Below are 18,722 nucleotides of genomic sequence, written 5' to 3'. Positions count from 1 at the left end.
AATTTCTGTGAAATTCTTTCAAAATGCTACTCCTTCTACAGTTTTGGTCTAAAATTTCAATATAAATTGGCACACAAGTAGACTACACTAAGATACATAATTCTGTGTATCAGTTTTTGATTTCGATGAACCGTGTTGCCGTCGTTACTAAAAATAGAAATTTCTACGAAATTCTTTCAAAATACTACTCCTTTTACAGTATTAGTCTGATTATAATATAATGTGGCATGCAAATAGACTACACTAAGAACGTAAGGAGACTTAATCAAGGATCATTATTCTATTTATTGCTGTTGAAAAGTTTCAATTCCCAACTACTTTTAAGTACTTTTTTCTTCCTTTGCTATAATTACAAACCAGTAGAGCTTCAGTCTCGACAGAGACTTCTGGTTTTAGGTAGGTGAGTGTAAAGGTGAAGTGATTGTATTTTGAGATACAATTCGAATTTGAATGTCGTTTTAATGTTTTTTGACAGAATTATGATATTCTTATTTTTTCATAATGGTTCCAAATGTGGTTCGTGCTGCGCTAAATTCCCAAAGTCATATCAAATATAAAGCATTTTAGACATGTAAAAAAGTCCAATTTTGTCACCTAGCAATTTTTAAGAGAAAGCACAATCAGAACTGAAAGTTTACTAACAAAAGGGGGGGGGTCTTTTTTTTACCCAAGAGAGTAATTCCAAACTAGAATTTACACTACCTGAAGATGATTCCATATAAATATCACTAAGCATGAATTATGTGTACTTGAAAAGAGGATTTTAAAAGGTTTCCCTATATATTCCAATGTAAAACTTTGATCAGCCATTTTGGCTCCACCCTTCCCCCAGGGGTCATGAATTGAACTAACTTGAAACAACGCTACCTTTACAGAATATAATTTAACATTTGAGTTTCATCTTTCTTGGCCCAGTAAGGTTCCTGAGAAGAAGATTTTTAAAGAATTATCCTATATATTCCTATGTAAAACTTTGATCAGCTTTTTGAGTCATGATTTGAACAAATTTTTTTCTACATCTACCTGAGGAAAATGAATAGATGTTTTGATCTTTCCTGTAGTTTATTACAGAATGATTTCTCTAAAAATTTTCGATATTCCTATGTAAAACTTTGATCGGCCATTTTGGCCCCGCCCTACCCCCGGGGGTCATGATTTGAACAAACTTGAATTCAACTCCCTTAGGATGATTGAGTTTCATCTTTCCTGGCCCAGTGATTATTAAGAAAAACATTTTTTAAAGAATTTTCCTATATATATTCCTATGTAAAACTTTGATCGGCCATTTTGGCCCCGCCCTACCCCCGGGGGTCATTATTTGAACAAACTTGAATTTACACTACCTGAGGATGATTCCACAAGAGCTTTATCTTTTCTGGCCCAGTGGTTCTTGTAGAAGAGGATTTTTTAAAAATGCCATTTATTTTTCTCTAATAATTATCTCAAAAGGGTGTGGCCCTTCATTTGTAACAAACTTGAATCCCCTTTACCCAAGGATACTTTGTAGCAAGTTTGGTTGAAATGAGTGGTTCTTGAGAAGAAGAAGAAAATGTGAAAAGTTTACAACGACAACGACATTCAACAGACAACGGACAAATTTTGATCAAAAAGCTCACTTGAGTTTGGCTCAAAAAAATGAGTTGAAATTTTGTCCATATGTGGATTATTTTTAGGTTAAAGACATGCACACAATAACCTCAAAATTTTAACATCAAGCAGTTTTACATGTACCTTGGTCATAACTTTTGAATAATTATTAAATGACATCATGATCGTGAAATAACGGAAAAGTCCGTCGTCAATTCAGTGTATAAATAATGGACTAACAATTAATATGAAAAACGCCAGTCAGCATTTGACTCAATTATAAATTATATTTACTGACAATGTCATTGTATCGACCATAGAACTTACGAAATGATGACTTTAAACGAGACTGCTGATATTCTTGTTTCATCAAACTGTTTGACAATAGTTTACCTCGTCTTAGAAATTGTTCATACATACAGCATGCTCTTGCGTATAGAATCAACTGAGATATATACACTCCGTATGCAGGTGATGAAGGTATATTGCTGCATAAGTAATGAAAAAATTATAAAACCCCAAATAACCGTTCCAAAAAAAAAAAAAATACCCCACTATACATCTCTCTAGCAACTGAGTGGGCGTGTGAAACCACTGAGTGAGCATATCGAACCACTTTGTGGGCATATCGGACCACTTACTGGTGTGTCTAACCAGTGAGAAGTTGTGTTTAACCACTGAGTTGGCGTGTGTGACCACTGACCACTGAGTGGGTGTGTCTAACCACTGATGGGCATGGCTAATGGTAACCACTGATTGGGTGTGTCCAACCACAGAGTGGGCCTGTGTAACCACTGAATGGGTGTGTTTAACCACAGTTGGTGTGTGTAACTAATGAGTGGGTGTGTCTAACCACTGAGTGGGCATGCCTAACCACTGAGTGGGCATGTAATCATTGAGAAGATGTGTTTAACCAGTTAGAGGACTTCTGTAACCATTGAGTGGGTGTGTCTAACCACTGAGTGGACGTATCTTACTATTGAAAGGGCGTGTTTAACTACTGATCGGGCTTGTGTAACCACCGACCAGGCGTGTGTAACCAATAATTGGGTGTGGCTATATGGTGTGTCTTACCACTAAGTGGGCGTGTCTAACTACTGAGTGGGCGTGTCTATCCACTGAGTAGGTGTGTCTAACTACTGAGTGGGCGTGTCTAACCCCTGAGTAGGCGTGTCTAGCCAATGAGTAGGCATGTCCAACTACTGAGAGAGCGTGTGTAACCATTGAGAGGGGGTGTCTATCCACTGAACGGCAATGTCTGAGGCCAAGGGCCTTAGGATGCATGGAATAAAACCCAGGGTATATCCTCGTACACCCTTGATTGAACCTGGATGACCCCTATTATTCAAAGTGGGGGTATTAAAATGTAGCCTTCTCTGAAAAAGATCAAGACATTTTGATTTATCTCAGGTTTATTTACATTTTATGTACAACATTTTGTCAAATGCTGCCTTGTGGAGGTTACTTTTCATAGATCAACAAATGTTTATGACTGGAATTATAATCTGTCAAGTTATAGTCTACTTTATTTTCTATTTTTAAGTGACATATCTTGAACAAACTGAGTTATCTAAATCAACATAATTTTTGCATCATCATACAATCAAAGTTTTTATCATAATTATTGCAAAAACAATTCTAGAAATTGAGCAAACTTTACAATGAGAAAGATTTTTCTAAGTTGTAAGAACTTGTTACCATTCCCTTTGTATGAATTATACAATAAAATATGTTCAAAACAAACAAAACAGAGTCAGAGACTGATGAAGAATGAAATTTTAACACAAAATTCATTCCCTTTTGTGCTTTAAAAGCATTTAATTTACAATGTTTGTAATTTAAGAGAAAAAGAAATTTAAACAAAAATCTTATAAAATCTTTAACATAAATTCAATTGATGACTTTGATTTTAAAAAATGCCCCATCCTCCCCCCTCCCCCTCAAAAAAAAAAAAAGAAAGAAACCCCAAGAAAACAAACATATAACTGTTTTCCTGTTACCAAAACAACTGACACATTTTATTTTTTTCTTTACAACAACTTAGAAGAATGGATGGACTTAACACCATATTTTGGATCTTTTTGCGACTCCTTCTCCAAGCTGTAAATGAAGTGAATCCAAAATATATTACAAGCAATGGAAAGAGCTATTTATACAAAATCAATGCCCTGCTGCCATGTATCAAAATTGAAGCAACGGTACATAAGTGTCGTCTTCCGGAATTTGGGATGTACCCGGAGTGGGTTTTAGGTCACATAATCAATATTTATAGAAGGCAGGGCTATCGATCCGCGTCATTGTTGATACCTTTCTCCCTATCCTCCTCTCTCTCTCTCTCTCTCTCTCTCTCTCTCTCTCTCTCTCTCTCTCTCTCTCTCTCTCTCTCTCTCCAAAAATTCGAATACGTGTTAAGCATTTTACAGCGATGTCAAAATGAAATTATTTAAAAAGTTTGGTGACACAAAATTAAAACAAAATGTAATTTGCTTCTAAAAGCGGCAACCAAACACGCTCAAAGATATGATTTACAACGAGGTCAGGCAGAAGAATACAATGTCACGAGTACACTCGCAGGTGGACATCACGTAATATTTTGTAATATTTAACAGGTAAATCGCAGTCATAACAACAATGGAAGCGAGAAGTTTGTTTTCAACATGTTTTTTGTTAAATTAAGTATGAGAGCACATTTGTCGGCACTTCTTTTAATATAACATTATTTTGTCCAATATACAACTACAGTTTTCTTAAGAACAGCCGACAAACATGCGCTGACTATGTATTCGGACGATGAAAAATGCGTGACCCTGATTATCTATTGATATTCAAGAAATCTTCAGGCACCATGCCTTCGATATTTACTAGTATTAAGTTTACCCAGAAAAGAATCTTAACGTTTTATATTCCCATCTGTACCAAGAATACACGGTTGAGATTTTGGGGGCTTATATGATGGAAAAAAATAAATATTTTATGAAACTTAAATCTACGGCAATTTTTCTGGCCAGTTAAGTCCACCCATTCGTTCATAAATTTTTAAATACAAGAAATAGTTTTGTGTTAGAAGAATCCTACCTTAAAAACTGTTTTCTACTTAAAATACCTACAAATGGAAGCCCAATTTTTTCATCATTACATGAAATATAAACAAATTGATTCATATTACATCTATTCAAATTCTTTTGATATAGCCGCCTGTCCGGTTAGAGCATCTCCTCTTGGTTTCGGGAAGTAAGGAGTTAATCCTTATCTCACGGGTTCGAATCCCACTGTGGGACTTAAAGGGTTCGAATCCCACTGTGGGACTTAAAGGGTTCAAATCCCACTGTGGGACTTAAAGGGTTCAAATCCCACAGTTCTCACGGGTTCGAATCCCAGTGTGGGACTTGAAGGGTTCAAATCCCAGTGTGGGACTTAAAGGGTTCGAATCCCACTGTGGGACTTAAAGGGTTCGAATCCCACTGTGGGACTTAAAGGGTTCGAATCCCACTGTGGGACTTAAAGGGTTCGAATCCCACTGTGGGACTTAAATGAACATGGACACAGTTTCAACTGAAATTTTAAAACCAATTTCAATGCTTACAAATCCTAAATAATGCATCATCTAATGATCAGCAAAAATTTTAACATCATTTATTGATTAACATAAACAAAAGAGATACAGAACTTAAAGTTCTACAGAATGTAAACAAGGTTCGTGCCTTGTTTTTGTTTATATGTAGAAAATGTATTTATAACTAAATGAAATTCAGCAAATCACTAGAAACTTTATAATAGTAAATATTTACATTTCCAATGTTTTTTGTCCGAGATAAAATTACCAAATGTAAATGTACTTTATTTCTCCATCAATGTATTGGCGCAGTTCCAAAAAACCTACGTGCAGGGCGGGACAAACAGCTAGACAGAAGCAGGGCTTGGAGCACGTGGATTGGCGGAATCAAAGCATGTAAATATAAGGAATAACTGTCAGATTTTTCAATTTCATGAAGATGATCAATCGATCGGCTTGCGTGATAATTTTAGGGGGTCAACAAATTGTTTTTTTTTTTATTAACAACCAGTTATAACTTAAATTTGGGGATATGATATCTTAAGCTGTCAACTATCATTTGGCAAAGAAAAATTTCATAAATTTTAGTTTTTTAATTTGATCATTTTATTATATCTTTATATGGAGCTCTTCTTCTAAAGGAGATCAAAATAGTCTAAAAATGGCCACAACCACCCAGCCTCTTTAATGCATAAACGCCGAAGGCGTTTATGATAATTATCTCGCATGCCAATCGATTGATCACTTCATGAAATCGAAAAATAAGACAGTTATTCCTTAATTAGAATTAACTTCTTTATTGAACTTATTTGCTTTAAGGGTCCTCCACACACCCACAGCTTATGTTTTCATATTATTGAGCATTACTTTTCACAAGCATATCAACCTTTAAAAACTGTCCAGGGATTAAAATGTAATTTATACGGACTTTTTAAAATAAAAATTTCACAAGTTTCAAGAAATTTTTCCTAAGGCGTTTTTATACTTAGCACAAATTTTGTCTTACCCTTTCGTATATTTCTAAGCTCACAGAATAATCATAACAAGAAGCCCATGGGCCACATCGCTCACCTGAGCATTTAGGGTAGGAAAAAGTAGATTATGGTTTTTTATTGTAAAGTTTAAATCCGAAAGTAGTCCCATGACCAATCATGGATTTGCTATTTTTAAAAAATGATTTTTTAAGACTTTTCCTATATATTTCTCTGTAAAAGTTTGGTCGGCCATTTTGGCCCAGCCCTACCCCTGGGGGTCATGATTTGAACACATTTTAATCTACACTACTTGAGCATGCTTCCATGTAAATATGATGAATTATGGCTTTGTCATTCTTGAGAAGAAGATGTTTAAAGAATTTTCCTATATAAATTTTTATGTAAAACTTTGGTCGGCCATTTTGGCCCCGCCCTACCCCCGGGGGTCATGATTTGAACAAACTTGAATCTACACTACCTGAGCATGCTTCCATATAGATATGATGAATTATGGCTTTGTAATTCTTGAGAAAAATATATTAAAGGAATTTTCCTATATATTTCTACGTAAAACTTTAGTCGGCCATTTTGGCCCCGCTCTATCCCCGGGGGTCATGATATGAACAAACTTGAATCTACATTACCTGAGCATGCTTCCATATAAATATGATAAATTATGGCTTTGTAATTCTTGTGAAAAGATTTTCAAAGAATTTTCCTAAATATTTCTATGTAAAACTTTGGTCGGCTATTTTGGCCCCGCCCTACCCCTGGGGGTCATGATTTGAACAAACTTGAATCTACACTACCTGAGGATGTTTCCCCATAAGTTTAATCTTTCCTGGCACAGTGGTTCTTGAGAAGAAGATTTTTAAAATATGCCACCAAATTTTCATTAATTCCCAATTATCTCCCCTTGAATGAGGGCGTAGCCCTTCATTTGAACAAACTTGAATCCCCTTCACCCAAGGATACTTTGTGGCAAGTTTGGTTAAAATTGGCCCAGCGGTTCTTGAGAAGAAGTCTACAACCCTTGGCAGATGGCTGAAAATTTTAGAACTCGCGCAAACAATTTGATTGGCTGCAAGTCCGATTTTTACTAATCGACGATTTTCGGCTGAAGAAGTCGAAAATGTGAAAAGTTTACAGACAGACAGACGGACGCCGGACATAATGTGATCAGAAAAGCTCACTTGAGCCTTCGGCTCAGGTGAGCTAAAAACTTAATTTTTTCGATCAACATATTTTTTACAGAAATGTATATATTATATAAAAAGTACATAAAACTCATTTTCTCTGAAATACATCTCTAGAAAAATCAATAAGGACTCCTTTTTTAGAGAAGAAACATTAATGAATTACATTACATCGAAACATTGAATTAAAATTAAATGCACTGATGTAGAAAAAAAACATTTTCAAAATCTTTGGTATCAAAGTTCCTTTTTGGAGTTATCTTTCCTGTTGCCCGGGACTCAAAAACTTTGGCAAGTCTCCACATACGTCACCATACTATGTATATTTAGTAATTACTGGCCACTGAACTGGACAAATATAAAAGAGGAAAACTAGAAACGCACACTATTTTATCAATATTTATAAACACACAATGAGATATTGTATTATTGAAACGCGCAAATTAGTGTGCCGAAATTTCATCCATCAAAACAGACTTTGATTAGCCTTTGAAAGTATAAATAACCTAAACGTTTCTGTCATACCCATAGGTACCTGTTGTTTATAATTATACATGTAACGTAATCCAAGACGTTGTTGTCCTTTTATTTAAAAAAAAATGTTACATCCTTTTCCATTGGTCACAAATGATCATACCATGTGTTCTTTGATTTACAAACGGTGCTAGGCCAAATCGTTCATGCATAAATTCTATAAAACCGGAAGTAAAAGTATTTTCTCTATATACGTCACAAGTTACATGGTGTGGAGGACCCTTAAACAAAATATATTATAATTATTTTAATACAAAACATGACACGAAACTGACATAACAAAGCCTGAATAATAATGTTCAAATTTTTTTTATCATTAAAAGGTAGCCTAAAATATTTTTTACCGCACAAAGTTTGTTGTCTTTATAAGACAATTAGGATCCTTTTTTGGAAGACCCAATTTTTTCTGGGAAAAAGTGGTTTTCAGTAGGTCAAAGATCTCTCCAAAATTTTCTTTGATTAAAATTTACTCAAATAACATTTCAAGTCACATCATGAAGACCCAGATATAGATAATTTTTAGAGAAGTTTATTCAAAATGTCTGAAAAATGAAGTATTTTCATCAATGTTGATTTTTTGAAAATTTCATGTGATTGTCAAAAATTTTTCACTCAAATTCCCCATTGAGCCAAAAAAGCGCCCTAATTTTTTCATCAAAACATATTTTTTAGCATATAAATTATAAACGTTTCTCGTCATAAATAGGTAAAACGAATTATTTTCTCGAAATCAAGAATCTAGTCCTTTTATTTAAAAAAAAATGCACATCTTTTTCCATAAGTCACAAGGTGATCATACCATGCGTTCTTTGTTTACAAACGGTGCTAGGCCAATCGTTCATAAATTCTATAAAACCGGAAGTAAACATTTTTTCTCTATATACGTCAAAGTTACATGGTGTGGAGGACCCTTAAACAAACATATATTAATATTAATCAATGTAAACAAAACATGACTTTGGTATCAAATAACCAAGGTTTGGAGCTCTAAATCTGTTGCTTGTATCTCAACAAATGAAGTTCAAATTTTTTATGATCATTAGAAAGACCTAGTTAAATATTTTTTTTAGCTGAACTGTGTCTATGCCCCTTTAAAGACTGGTCATACAGATAGATTAGTCCTTTAGATACCGTATTTAAACCGAAGTCCCGTGTTATAGAAGGCGCTAGAACGAAAAAGATCCCTCACTGCTCAATATGCCTACATATAAATTTATGTACAAAATGCAATTACTGAATATGTCAAAATTTGTCTAGTATCTATTCACTTAAAGTATAATTAATAAATATATGAAGATCTGTGATTTTAGAAAAATAATTGATGGATGTATATGGACAGGTACAGTATACTGGCATTGTTATTCCCGTAAGTCCAAAAAATCGTCTAACAGGTGGAAAAAAAATATTCAGTATATTGATTTGATTGTTGATTCACATACAGATGGATCAACAAAGTGACCCTGTCCTTATTCACTGGCGTTTCAGTGATCATCGAGCTTGTCAACATTTTAAGCCCCAAGGTTTTCAGTAGAGGCCCAAAGAGGCATGTAATTACATCCGCGTATATTTTTGTACTATCTTAAAACATTCTGTCAATTAGTTGAAGCATGTTGGATATAAAGTACACAATACATAAGTAAAATAAAGTAAACATATTGTCACAAGCAACAAAGTAGGATCATAAATCTGTGTACTAATAAGAATATAACATACGTGTATATTCAAATAAACAAGTAACATTTTGTAATACTTTGATCCCACTGGATATTAAGTTTACAATACACAAGCAAAATAAATTAAACATATCAACATAAGCAACAAAGGTCGATCGCTAATCTGTGTTTTAAAAATATGCAATCGTGAATGAACATATTCCCTTCTTATCCGACACTTCCATACAACTTTGAACTTTTGCAGCTACTCTAAAATAGGTACAAGTAGTATAGGATACACATTCACTTAAAATGAATGAAACCACTTCTTAATTTTTTTTGACAAATTATGGCATTTATAGGCATGTGATGCCATATAAACAACATTTAAAAATGCTTAATTAAGAATTTTTTGACATTTACAAATAACATTGTGATTGAAGTTTTCGTTGTCATCAGGCTATATGGCAATATAATATCAAAATTTTACTATAATAAATTCTCTATGATTTGGAGTAATGAGTTGAATTTTCATTCATTTGGATTATTATTATATAGGTTTTAAGCTTTAAAACTTGAAAAATCTTAAGCTTTTTGCGGAGCACCAAATTATCAAAAATGACAACACTATGTTGAGGGGAACAGTACCCGCATCGTATTGCTTTACAATATCTATCGTTGTTTTAAAAAAAATGCACATCCTTTTCCATAAGTCACAACGTGATCCTATCATGTGTTTTCCGTTTATCGTGTTTTGCGTTTTCTATCGTGTTTTCCGTTTATCGTGTTTTGCATCGTGTAATCGTTTATCAGGTTCGGTATCGTAAAAGTTTTGCTTCTCTATATACGTCACATTCGTCACCCTCGCTGGATCTTTACCAGGAAGAAACTATATATTCCGAGTCATCTTTTTCTTTTGTTAACTAAAATAAGATGTTTTAACCAATAAAGAGAAATAATTGTTAATTCCTACATAAATGCATCTTAAAAAAATATTAAAGCTTTGATAAAAGAATAAATATATAAATAATATAATTAATAAATTAAAAATTTTTTAAAATATATTAAATTAAGAAAATAATATATCTCTCAAAGGGATCAAAATTAATTTTTGAAAATGAAATAATCCCCTCCCACTTCAGCACCTATTTCTGAAATTCTCTAAATGAGCATTAATTTATTTAGTTGCCACAGTTTCTTCCCTACAGTAATGATTTTCCTAAATGTTGATGCGGTTTTTTCATTCCCGGACAATCGTCGCGTTTAATCAACAGAAAACGGTTGACAATTTCTTCGACTTGGAAAACTCTCTGAATCGACCTCAAAAGAACGGAAGTTGACAAGGTTGCATGGTAAGGACGCAAGGGCAATAATCGTGGTATATCCTATAGCGTGCTTTTAGAGCAAAATTATGTAACAAATCACTTGTATATTAAATGAGTCTTGACAATTTAGCCTGTGAAACCAAATTTTAGCAGGTATTTTTCAGTTTTCATTATCTTTTTCTTGTTGGTAAACATTTTTTCTGCGAAGCTGGGAGCCTTTGGTAAACTATTTGCTTTCACCTTACCTTCTGAGCTTTAACCTTTTGATAAAAACAACAGTATCCAAAAGTCAACTTCCGTTCTTTTGAGGTCGATTCAGAGAGATGAGCTCCAAGTCGAAGAAATTGTAACCGTTTTCTGTTGATTAAACGCGTGTCCACGAATGACAACCGCATCAACATTTAGGAAAATCATCACTGTAGGGAAGAAACTGTGGCAAACTAAATAAATTAATGCCTTAAAGTCTAAAAATAGGTGCTGAAGTGGAAGGGGGTATTTTTTCAAGATGTTTCAGCTTGCGTCCCTTTGAGAGTTTATGTATATAGGTGTAGTACTTTTTTAAAAACATTTTTTTTCTCGCCTGATCATGTCAGAATCTTTATTAAGGGGATGAAGGATGTATGGTCACGTGACTCAGTTGATTTACGTCATAATTTCTGATAAAATATGTACAAAACGAGATTGAAACCACAGTACTTGTATAATTTTTTTGATTGTTTGTTTGCGTTCACCATCTAAAGTATAAAAATATCTGAAAACATTCAAAATTTCTTGCAAATATTATCAAATTACGGAATAGATTAGTCCACTTTGCCGTTTCCCTACTCTGCGCATCCTGTGCGTCTTTGACGTCATAGTGGATCTCTTAGTTCAGTAAGATCACACACGGTAAAAACGGGTAGTATAAAATCATAAAAACGGGCCATAATATGTACATGGTAGGGTATTTTGTAAATTTCAAAACGCAAAAATATTTTTACATGGTTGTTGACGGAAAAATTCTGTGGGTTTGTCTTATTTCGCTTATTTCAGGAATGCGTGACGTCATAGTTGGGTTTTCCCGTACTCGAGAAATGTAAACAAGACACGTTTTTCTCATGATCATTCTCTAAAATAACTTTGTATAGTGCAATATTGAGCTTTAAGCTTCACAATATATTTTTACAGTTAATCAATTACAATGACGACCTTGAACTTCATGACTAAATTTTCAAATATTATTAATGATAGGATTTTTTTGCAAATTAATTTTTTTTAAAATTTAAGTTGTCCTAAAAAGGATTTAAATTTCCGTCTCCAGATGTGATGTTACAAAAGAATCTTGCTTTTTCGAATTTTTAACCTTATTCATACTCTAAAATATTTTACATTACCGCTGGTATATTTTTTATCTATGGTGAAAAATTTCAATTTGTCGATAAATTTATTATGGACTAGAAATACAAATGTATATTTTTTATGGTATTTGTCACTCAATCAATTAAATCTAAATAGGGTTTATAAATTTATTGATATGTCTGCTTTATAGTATGTAGGACATACTAAATAAGATATATACAAAATATGAAAAAAATTAAATGACAGGTATTTTTTCAGCTAAAGGTCCTTCATCCCCTTAAAGCAATTTTAGAGTGTATTTAATGTAGATACAAATTTTTGAAAAATTATTTTACATTTATCAATCCGGAAGACAAGCCCCTATGATATTACTATATTAATCTATGTAAACAAAACATGACACGAAGTCTGTTTATATAACCAAGGTTTGCAGCTAAACAAAATGATCATTTTCGTCTTGTCTGTCAATCCTTTCTTTTGCGTTTATCCTATCTTATCAAATGAAACAAAAACCAGGTCAAATTTTTTATGATCATTAGAAAGTGTTTTGTTTAATATTTTTTTTAGCTGAACTGTGTCTATGCCCCTTTAAAGTCTGGTCATACAGATGAGATTAGTCCTTTAGATGAAATCGTATTTAAACCGAAGTCCCGTGTTATAGAAGGCGCTAAACGATAAAGATGTGCCACGTACTGCTCAATATGCCTACATATAAATTTATGGACATACAAAATGCAATTACTGAAAATGTCAAAATTTGACTTGATCTTTTCACTTAAAGTATAATTAATAAAGCATATATGAAGATCTGTGATTTTAGAAAAATAAACTTGATGGATGTATATGGAGAGGTACAGTATACTGGCATTGTTAAACCGTTAGTGCCGAAAAATTCGTCTAACAGGTGGAAAATATTCAGTATATTGATTTGATTGTGATTCACATACAGATGGATCAATTTTCAAAGAATGACCCTGTCCTTATTCACTGTCGTTTCAGTGAATTTTATCAACATTTTAAGCCCCAAGGTTTTCAGTAATTAAAGAGGCATGTAACTACATCCGCGTATATTTTTGTACTATCATAAAACATTCTGTCAATTAGTTGAAGCATGTTGGATATAAAGTACACAATACATAAGTAAAATAAAGTAAACATATTGTCACAAGCAACAAAGTAGGATCATAAATCTGTGTACTATTAAGAATATAACATACGTGTATATTCATATAAACAAATAACATTTTGTAATACTTTGATCCCACTGGATATTAAGTTTACAATACAAAAGCAAAATGAAATAATAAACATATCAACACAAGCAACAAAGGTCGATCGCTAATCTGTGTTTTAAAAATATGCAATCGTGAATGAACATATTCCCTTCTTGTCCGACACTTCTATACAAATTTGAACTTTTGAAGCTACTGTAAAATAGGAACAAGCAGTATAGCATACACATTCACTTAAAATGAACTCTCTAGCACTCTCCATTCTAATAAGATTAAGTAATATATGCAATTCTTTAATATTCTACACAATATAAACCAGCTCCTAATCTGTAGCTCCTTCATTACGATTGATTTTTTTTCATGGACATTTTATTTGATTTTCTCTTAACAGTCTTGATTTTTCACAATTCTACAATATTATACTTTCATGTAAATTAGTTGATTCTGATTTAATGCTATACATTTGTTAAAAGCACCATTATCAGATTAATGATAAAGCCATTATCTCCAACGTAGCACTGGTAACATTGCTTGACTACTGGTGATATTCCATTAAATAGCGACTGAAGAGAATTCATATGCACAAAGCCCACTCTCATTGAATCTTGTCTGAGACTTGGACGCCGAACTCATGTTTCGCTAAAAATTTGTTAAATAGATCTGTTCTTTATTTCAGTAAGCCTTATAATTAAGCTTATCCAATAAGGATATGGAGATAACGATTTTTATTCAATCTCAAAGTCCATTAAACAATATACAAAATAAGAGCAGAGCAAACACGGACCTCCGAAACATCAGAGGTGGGATCAGGTGCCATGGAGGAGTGAGCATCCCCTGCTGACCGGTCACACCCGCCGTGTGCTCATTGCAATGATCGTGAAATAGCGGAAAAATTCCGTCATCAATTCAGTGTGTAAATAATGGACTCATATTAAGTATGAAAAACGTCAGTCAGCATTTGACTCAATGATAAATTGTATTTGCTGACAAGGTCATTGTAGCGACCATAAAATTTACGACATGATGGCTTTAAATATCAGACAATTGATATTCTTGTTTCATCAACTAAAGCTTTTTCACAAATGAAACTTTCGGGTTAATTGCAGATTTCCGACATCTTCAACCAAGTGTTCCAGAATTCATTGTTTACTAGTCCTACAAACGTTCTATTTATGAAGATTATAATTTCTGAACGGCCGCTTCCAGTCTTCAATTTCGTTTTAATGTCAACATTTGAGACTTTAATTCTTGAACATCTGACACAACTGTCTTCATCAGTTCGTGTTGATCCTTGACAAACTTTTCTATGATAGTTTTTATTGCATCTTCCCCTTCCTCTTTCAGAGCCAGTTTCTGAATACCTTTAAGGCTATCCACGTACTTTTTACCAGTGAAGATTTCGAGTCTTTGGCAGACATCAGACATTACTGACCAGGTATCGTCGAATTCTGTCTGAGGGATGGAGGCTGAACTTACGTGTGCAGTTAGTCTATTTCGTATTGACCTAATTCGTTCGATATCATCACCCACTCTCACCTCTGCTGCTGCAGGCTCTTCTCCCCACTTTCCTTTTGTTGGTTTAGGAATCTTTGAACAAATGTTTCTTATCAATTTGTATGTTAATGAAATATCAAATTCCTCATATCCTGATTTTTTTGCTTTTTTCAATTGATCTTCTTGATTTGCATTTAGATTCAGACTCTTCAACTTTTTGTTTGATAATAAATCCACCTTGTTCTCAATATCAGATGCAGGAATTTCTGATTCTAGAATATCTCTGTATGCCTTATTCAACACATCATTTGTAGCCATACCAAGTTTTGCAAATCTAGACCGGCCTTCTAGGTTTTGTCCAGAGGCCACAGGAGTACTGGAATCACTCGCCTCTCTCTAAAACAAAATAAACCATAGCTATTACAATAAACCAATCTTAACCTCGAAACTAAGTGCTGGAAATAGCCAACTTTGTCTGAAACAAAATCAATCTAAGTTCATCTAATGGAGCCAACTTAGGAAAAAACATTATAAACCAAGATTAAAATTTATAAGATGATTCCCCATATATTAAGCAAAGCTAAACCCTAATGCAAGTACAGTTTGTTTTCCAAGGTGATTATAACAAAGGGCCCTTTTGTAGGTCAAGAAAGGAAAATTAGGATAAAAACAATTTTAATTTACCATTATATATCATTGAGTTGGTGACATCACATCAATTTGGAAAATTAGGAATAAAGTGAAATGAAAGATTTATCTAGAGAGAAACATAATGTACTCATCAGAGCTTATAAAACCCTGGTACCCGAACCACGAGACAATGGGTAGTTAATTGCACAATTTTGGTAAAAGATTAAAAATCCATTAACCTCTTGCAAAACAGTTCATCTACTCTGCACTGGTCTGAAAGAAACTTGGTGCTTTGATCAAGGTCACGACACATTTTGAGATTATAAGCAATATCAGTTTGAAGTATACAGATATACCTAACTACATTTCTTCATTCCATTTTGAGTTTCCAATTATTTATATAGATATACCTAACTACATTTCTTCATTTCATTTTGAGTTTCCAATTATTTTTTCAGGTAAACATCATATTACCTTAAAATAAGTTCAAATCATGACACATTCTTGGGTCGTAAGAAATCTTTGAGTCAAATAATGGTCCATTTTACAAGATATGGTTACACTGATTTTATTTAAAAAAAAATTTTTCTGAAAGTGATCTTGAGCTTGACCAATTGGCCTTACATTTAGATCAAGACATTCCTGATAGAATGCTCTGTGTAAAATATAAACTTCAAATGTCTCTCTCTTTAATATTTTTTTCATTCATTGATCTTTTATATGGTCAAAATCAGTATGATTCCTCAGCTTGTAAACAATAAATGTGCAAGTGTTTTTTTCCTACAAAGTTATTGGCTGGACATATATACCAACAGACAGGCAGACAATGTAAGTCCTAAAAATCGATTTTTCGATTGTTTTACAGGGAGTATAAAGATTAATAACTGTTACCTTTTCCCAGAATCCCTGTGTCTTTTGTACATTTATCACATGTTTCTCCCGAAGTTGACACTTGCACTGAATTTCTTTAGCCTTGATTTTGGACAGCTCACTTGAAACGGTAAAAGATAGATCTTTCTCATTACAAATAATGTTTTGACATTTGTATCCTCTGTGGAATATTTTTGTGTCAATAAATGTTTCTGTCAATTTTTTTATTGCTTTATCAATGGAGTTTCCAATTTCATATGATACTTCTTTGTCTATGGTCAATGATTTGATTCTCAGCACTTGCAACTGAATATCGTCATTACATATGCCAACAACAACAGTGTGTTCATTGTGATCAAACACTGCCGCTGTTTGATAAAGACATGGACTTCCTTCATTATCTTCATCTTTTGCAACACTCCATCTTAGAGAACTTATGCAGTATGCTACCAGTCTGTAGAACACAAACATGGCAAAGGAACTGAATCGATAGCACAAAATGGATGAGCATTCCCATTATCTTCACTGAAGTCAGCTTTAAACTGCTTTTTGTTCATACACGGGACATACCATGACATGCTACCTGCTGATACAGCCTCAAATGCATTCAAGGGGACCAGCATTTGAAGTTTCTCCATGTATGACAAAATTTCATTTTTATGTTTCAAGTAAGAGGGTTCCTCTTTCCACAAAGCATCTTTTACTGTTTCTTTAAGTTCCCCTGTTTTGTTAAAGGATTTCCACTCTTTAATTAATTTCCTTTTACAATCTTTATTGATGTGGTTTTTATCAGCAATTATCTTACTGAAAGCATTAGCAAACCACTGAATGTCTAGTATAACATGTTCTCGCAATTCCACTTCTTCAAAATTCAAAAGAAGGCCACTGTCATGAAAACATTTAAAAATTTTGACATTTCCTCATCACTTTTGATTTGGTATTCGTCAGGAAGAGATGAGTTGAGCTTCCAGATTTCACTCAGGGACAAAACCTTCCAGGCTCCTTCATATAATAACTGCTCCATTAGAGCCCACGAAGAAGGCAATTCAACTTTTGTATTGTTCTCATCTGTGAATAGTTCCACTATGGACTTTTTCATTGACTCCAGTATTTCCTTGGTATTATCATTAAGTGTCTTCAGACCTACTGCATATTCTCGATCATTCAGAGACTCACTTAACCAATCTCTATCGTCATCGTGTACGGCATTCCAAAACTCCCCCAAATACATCTCTATTTCCTGAAGAAGTAAACAAAGCAAGCATAGAGATATTAATTCATAATTGTGAGTTATGATTTTATCACTGTAGATGCTTAATTGTGTGTTGATGTTTGAAAATCTGAAAATCATATATTTTGGATTTAAACTGGTAATTAGTTTTAACTGATTACAGATTAAACTGTAAATCAGGTATCCATTATAGATTAACAATACCACATTGGATGTAATACATAATTGTGTGATACGATTTACTGTAAATGAAATGTTGGTTCTTTTGAAGTTCTGAAGTACACACTGTTATTGTGCATTCTAAAGATATGTTAGTATAAGTTATTCTTTTCTGATTCAAATTTCTGTTAGACTGAATACTAACATCAGCAGATTTTGTTTCTGTGTGTGTGACAACAAGAAACAGTGGTGCCGCTTTGCCTCCAAATGTCTTGATTGAGGTTATCCAAAACTTCAGGTAGTCTAAAAGAACAACAAAGCATCATGATAAAAAAACAAACAAGTCAGTGTCTCTGAAAAGTGTATAGCTTTACAGTTTTGTATTTAAAACATCTAAAAATAAAAGAACTTCAATTTATAATTCTGTTTTTAGTTTTACAATAATAAAGCAGAATTATGATACTTAATATTGTGTAAGCATATTAAACGTTATTTTAAAATAAGCACTGCAGGACATTCAGTAATCAATTTTTAAAGACAATTTTACACATCTTCTTTCTTCAGTATGACAACTGATTTGTAGAAAAAAGAAATGTATAACGATGTGATGTACTTGTCCAGGCAAGCAGCATATGCAAAGAAGACCATTTCAGTAGCAATAGCCTCTGTAAACACATTCATAATTCCTGACTACTGACCGCCATTTTATGGGTCACACTGGATGATCCAGAGAAATGAACAGATACCCACTACAACTGACTACCCCATGGAATCGTCATTAACTCCCAAAAAATAACCTAATCTTATTGTTTAACCCCATTAGCCTTAAACGAAAGACAATTATAGAAATAATTACTTTTGAAAAATTTAATGAAGTTTGAACCAAATGTGTTTAAACAAGAGATGTTTGTAAAACACTTATTCCCTCCTCCTCCACAAATTGGACT

General features: G+C 33.4%; 2 protein-coding genes across 2 annotated transcripts; both read right to left on the bottom strand.

Moving 5' to 3' along the window:
• Positions 1–14,496: 14,496 nt before the first annotated feature.
• Positions 14,497–16,897, bottom strand: LOC134283357 (uncharacterized). The gene is made up of 2 exons (XM_062765815.1): positions 16,407–16,897; positions 14,497–15,281 (listed from the first exon to the last, which is right to left on the bottom strand). Exons 1-2 carry the CDS (start codon positions 16,854–16,856, stop codon positions 14,601–14,603), a joined length of 1,131 nt encoding a protein of 376 aa, XP_062621799.1. The 5' UTR covers positions 16,857–16,897; the 3' UTR covers positions 14,497–14,600.
• Positions 16,898–17,256: 359 nt separating this feature from the next.
• Positions 17,257–18,479, bottom strand: LOC134283359 (uncharacterized). Its single transcript, XM_062765818.1, has 3 exons — positions 18,467–18,479; positions 17,981–18,078; positions 17,257–17,625 (listed from the first exon to the last, which is right to left on the bottom strand). Exons 1-3 carry the CDS (start codon positions 18,477–18,479, stop codon positions 17,257–17,259), a joined length of 480 nt encoding a protein of 159 aa, XP_062621802.1.
• Between the last annotated feature and the right edge of the window lie 243 nt (positions 18,480–18,722).

The sequence above is a fragment of the Saccostrea cucullata genome, unplaced genomic scaffold (assembly GCF_032062105.1).
Source record: "Saccostrea cucullata isolate Sc308-1 unplaced genomic scaffold, CSIRO_AGI_Scuc_v1 ctg3782, whole genome shotgun sequence".
Lineage (NCBI taxonomy): Eukaryota > Metazoa > Mollusca > Bivalvia > Ostreida > Ostreidae > Saccostrea > Saccostrea cuccullata.
This window is presented reverse-complemented; position numbering and strand designations above follow the sequence as displayed.

Coding starts and splice junctions, on each gene's coding strand:
- LOC134283359 (XM_062765818.1), bottom strand. Junction 17,626..17,980: donor CAGAAACAAAATCTGCTGAT/GTTAGTATTCAG, acceptor TTACTTCTTCAG/GAAATAGAGATGTATTTGGG.
- LOC134283357 (XM_062765815.1), bottom strand. CDS start 16,856: ATGTTTGTGTTCTACAGACTGGTAGCATACTGCATAAGTTCTCTAAGA. Junction 15,282..16,406: donor CACAGGGATTCTGGGAAAAG/GTAACAGTTATT, acceptor ATTTTGTTTTAG/AGAGAGGCGAGTGATTCCAG.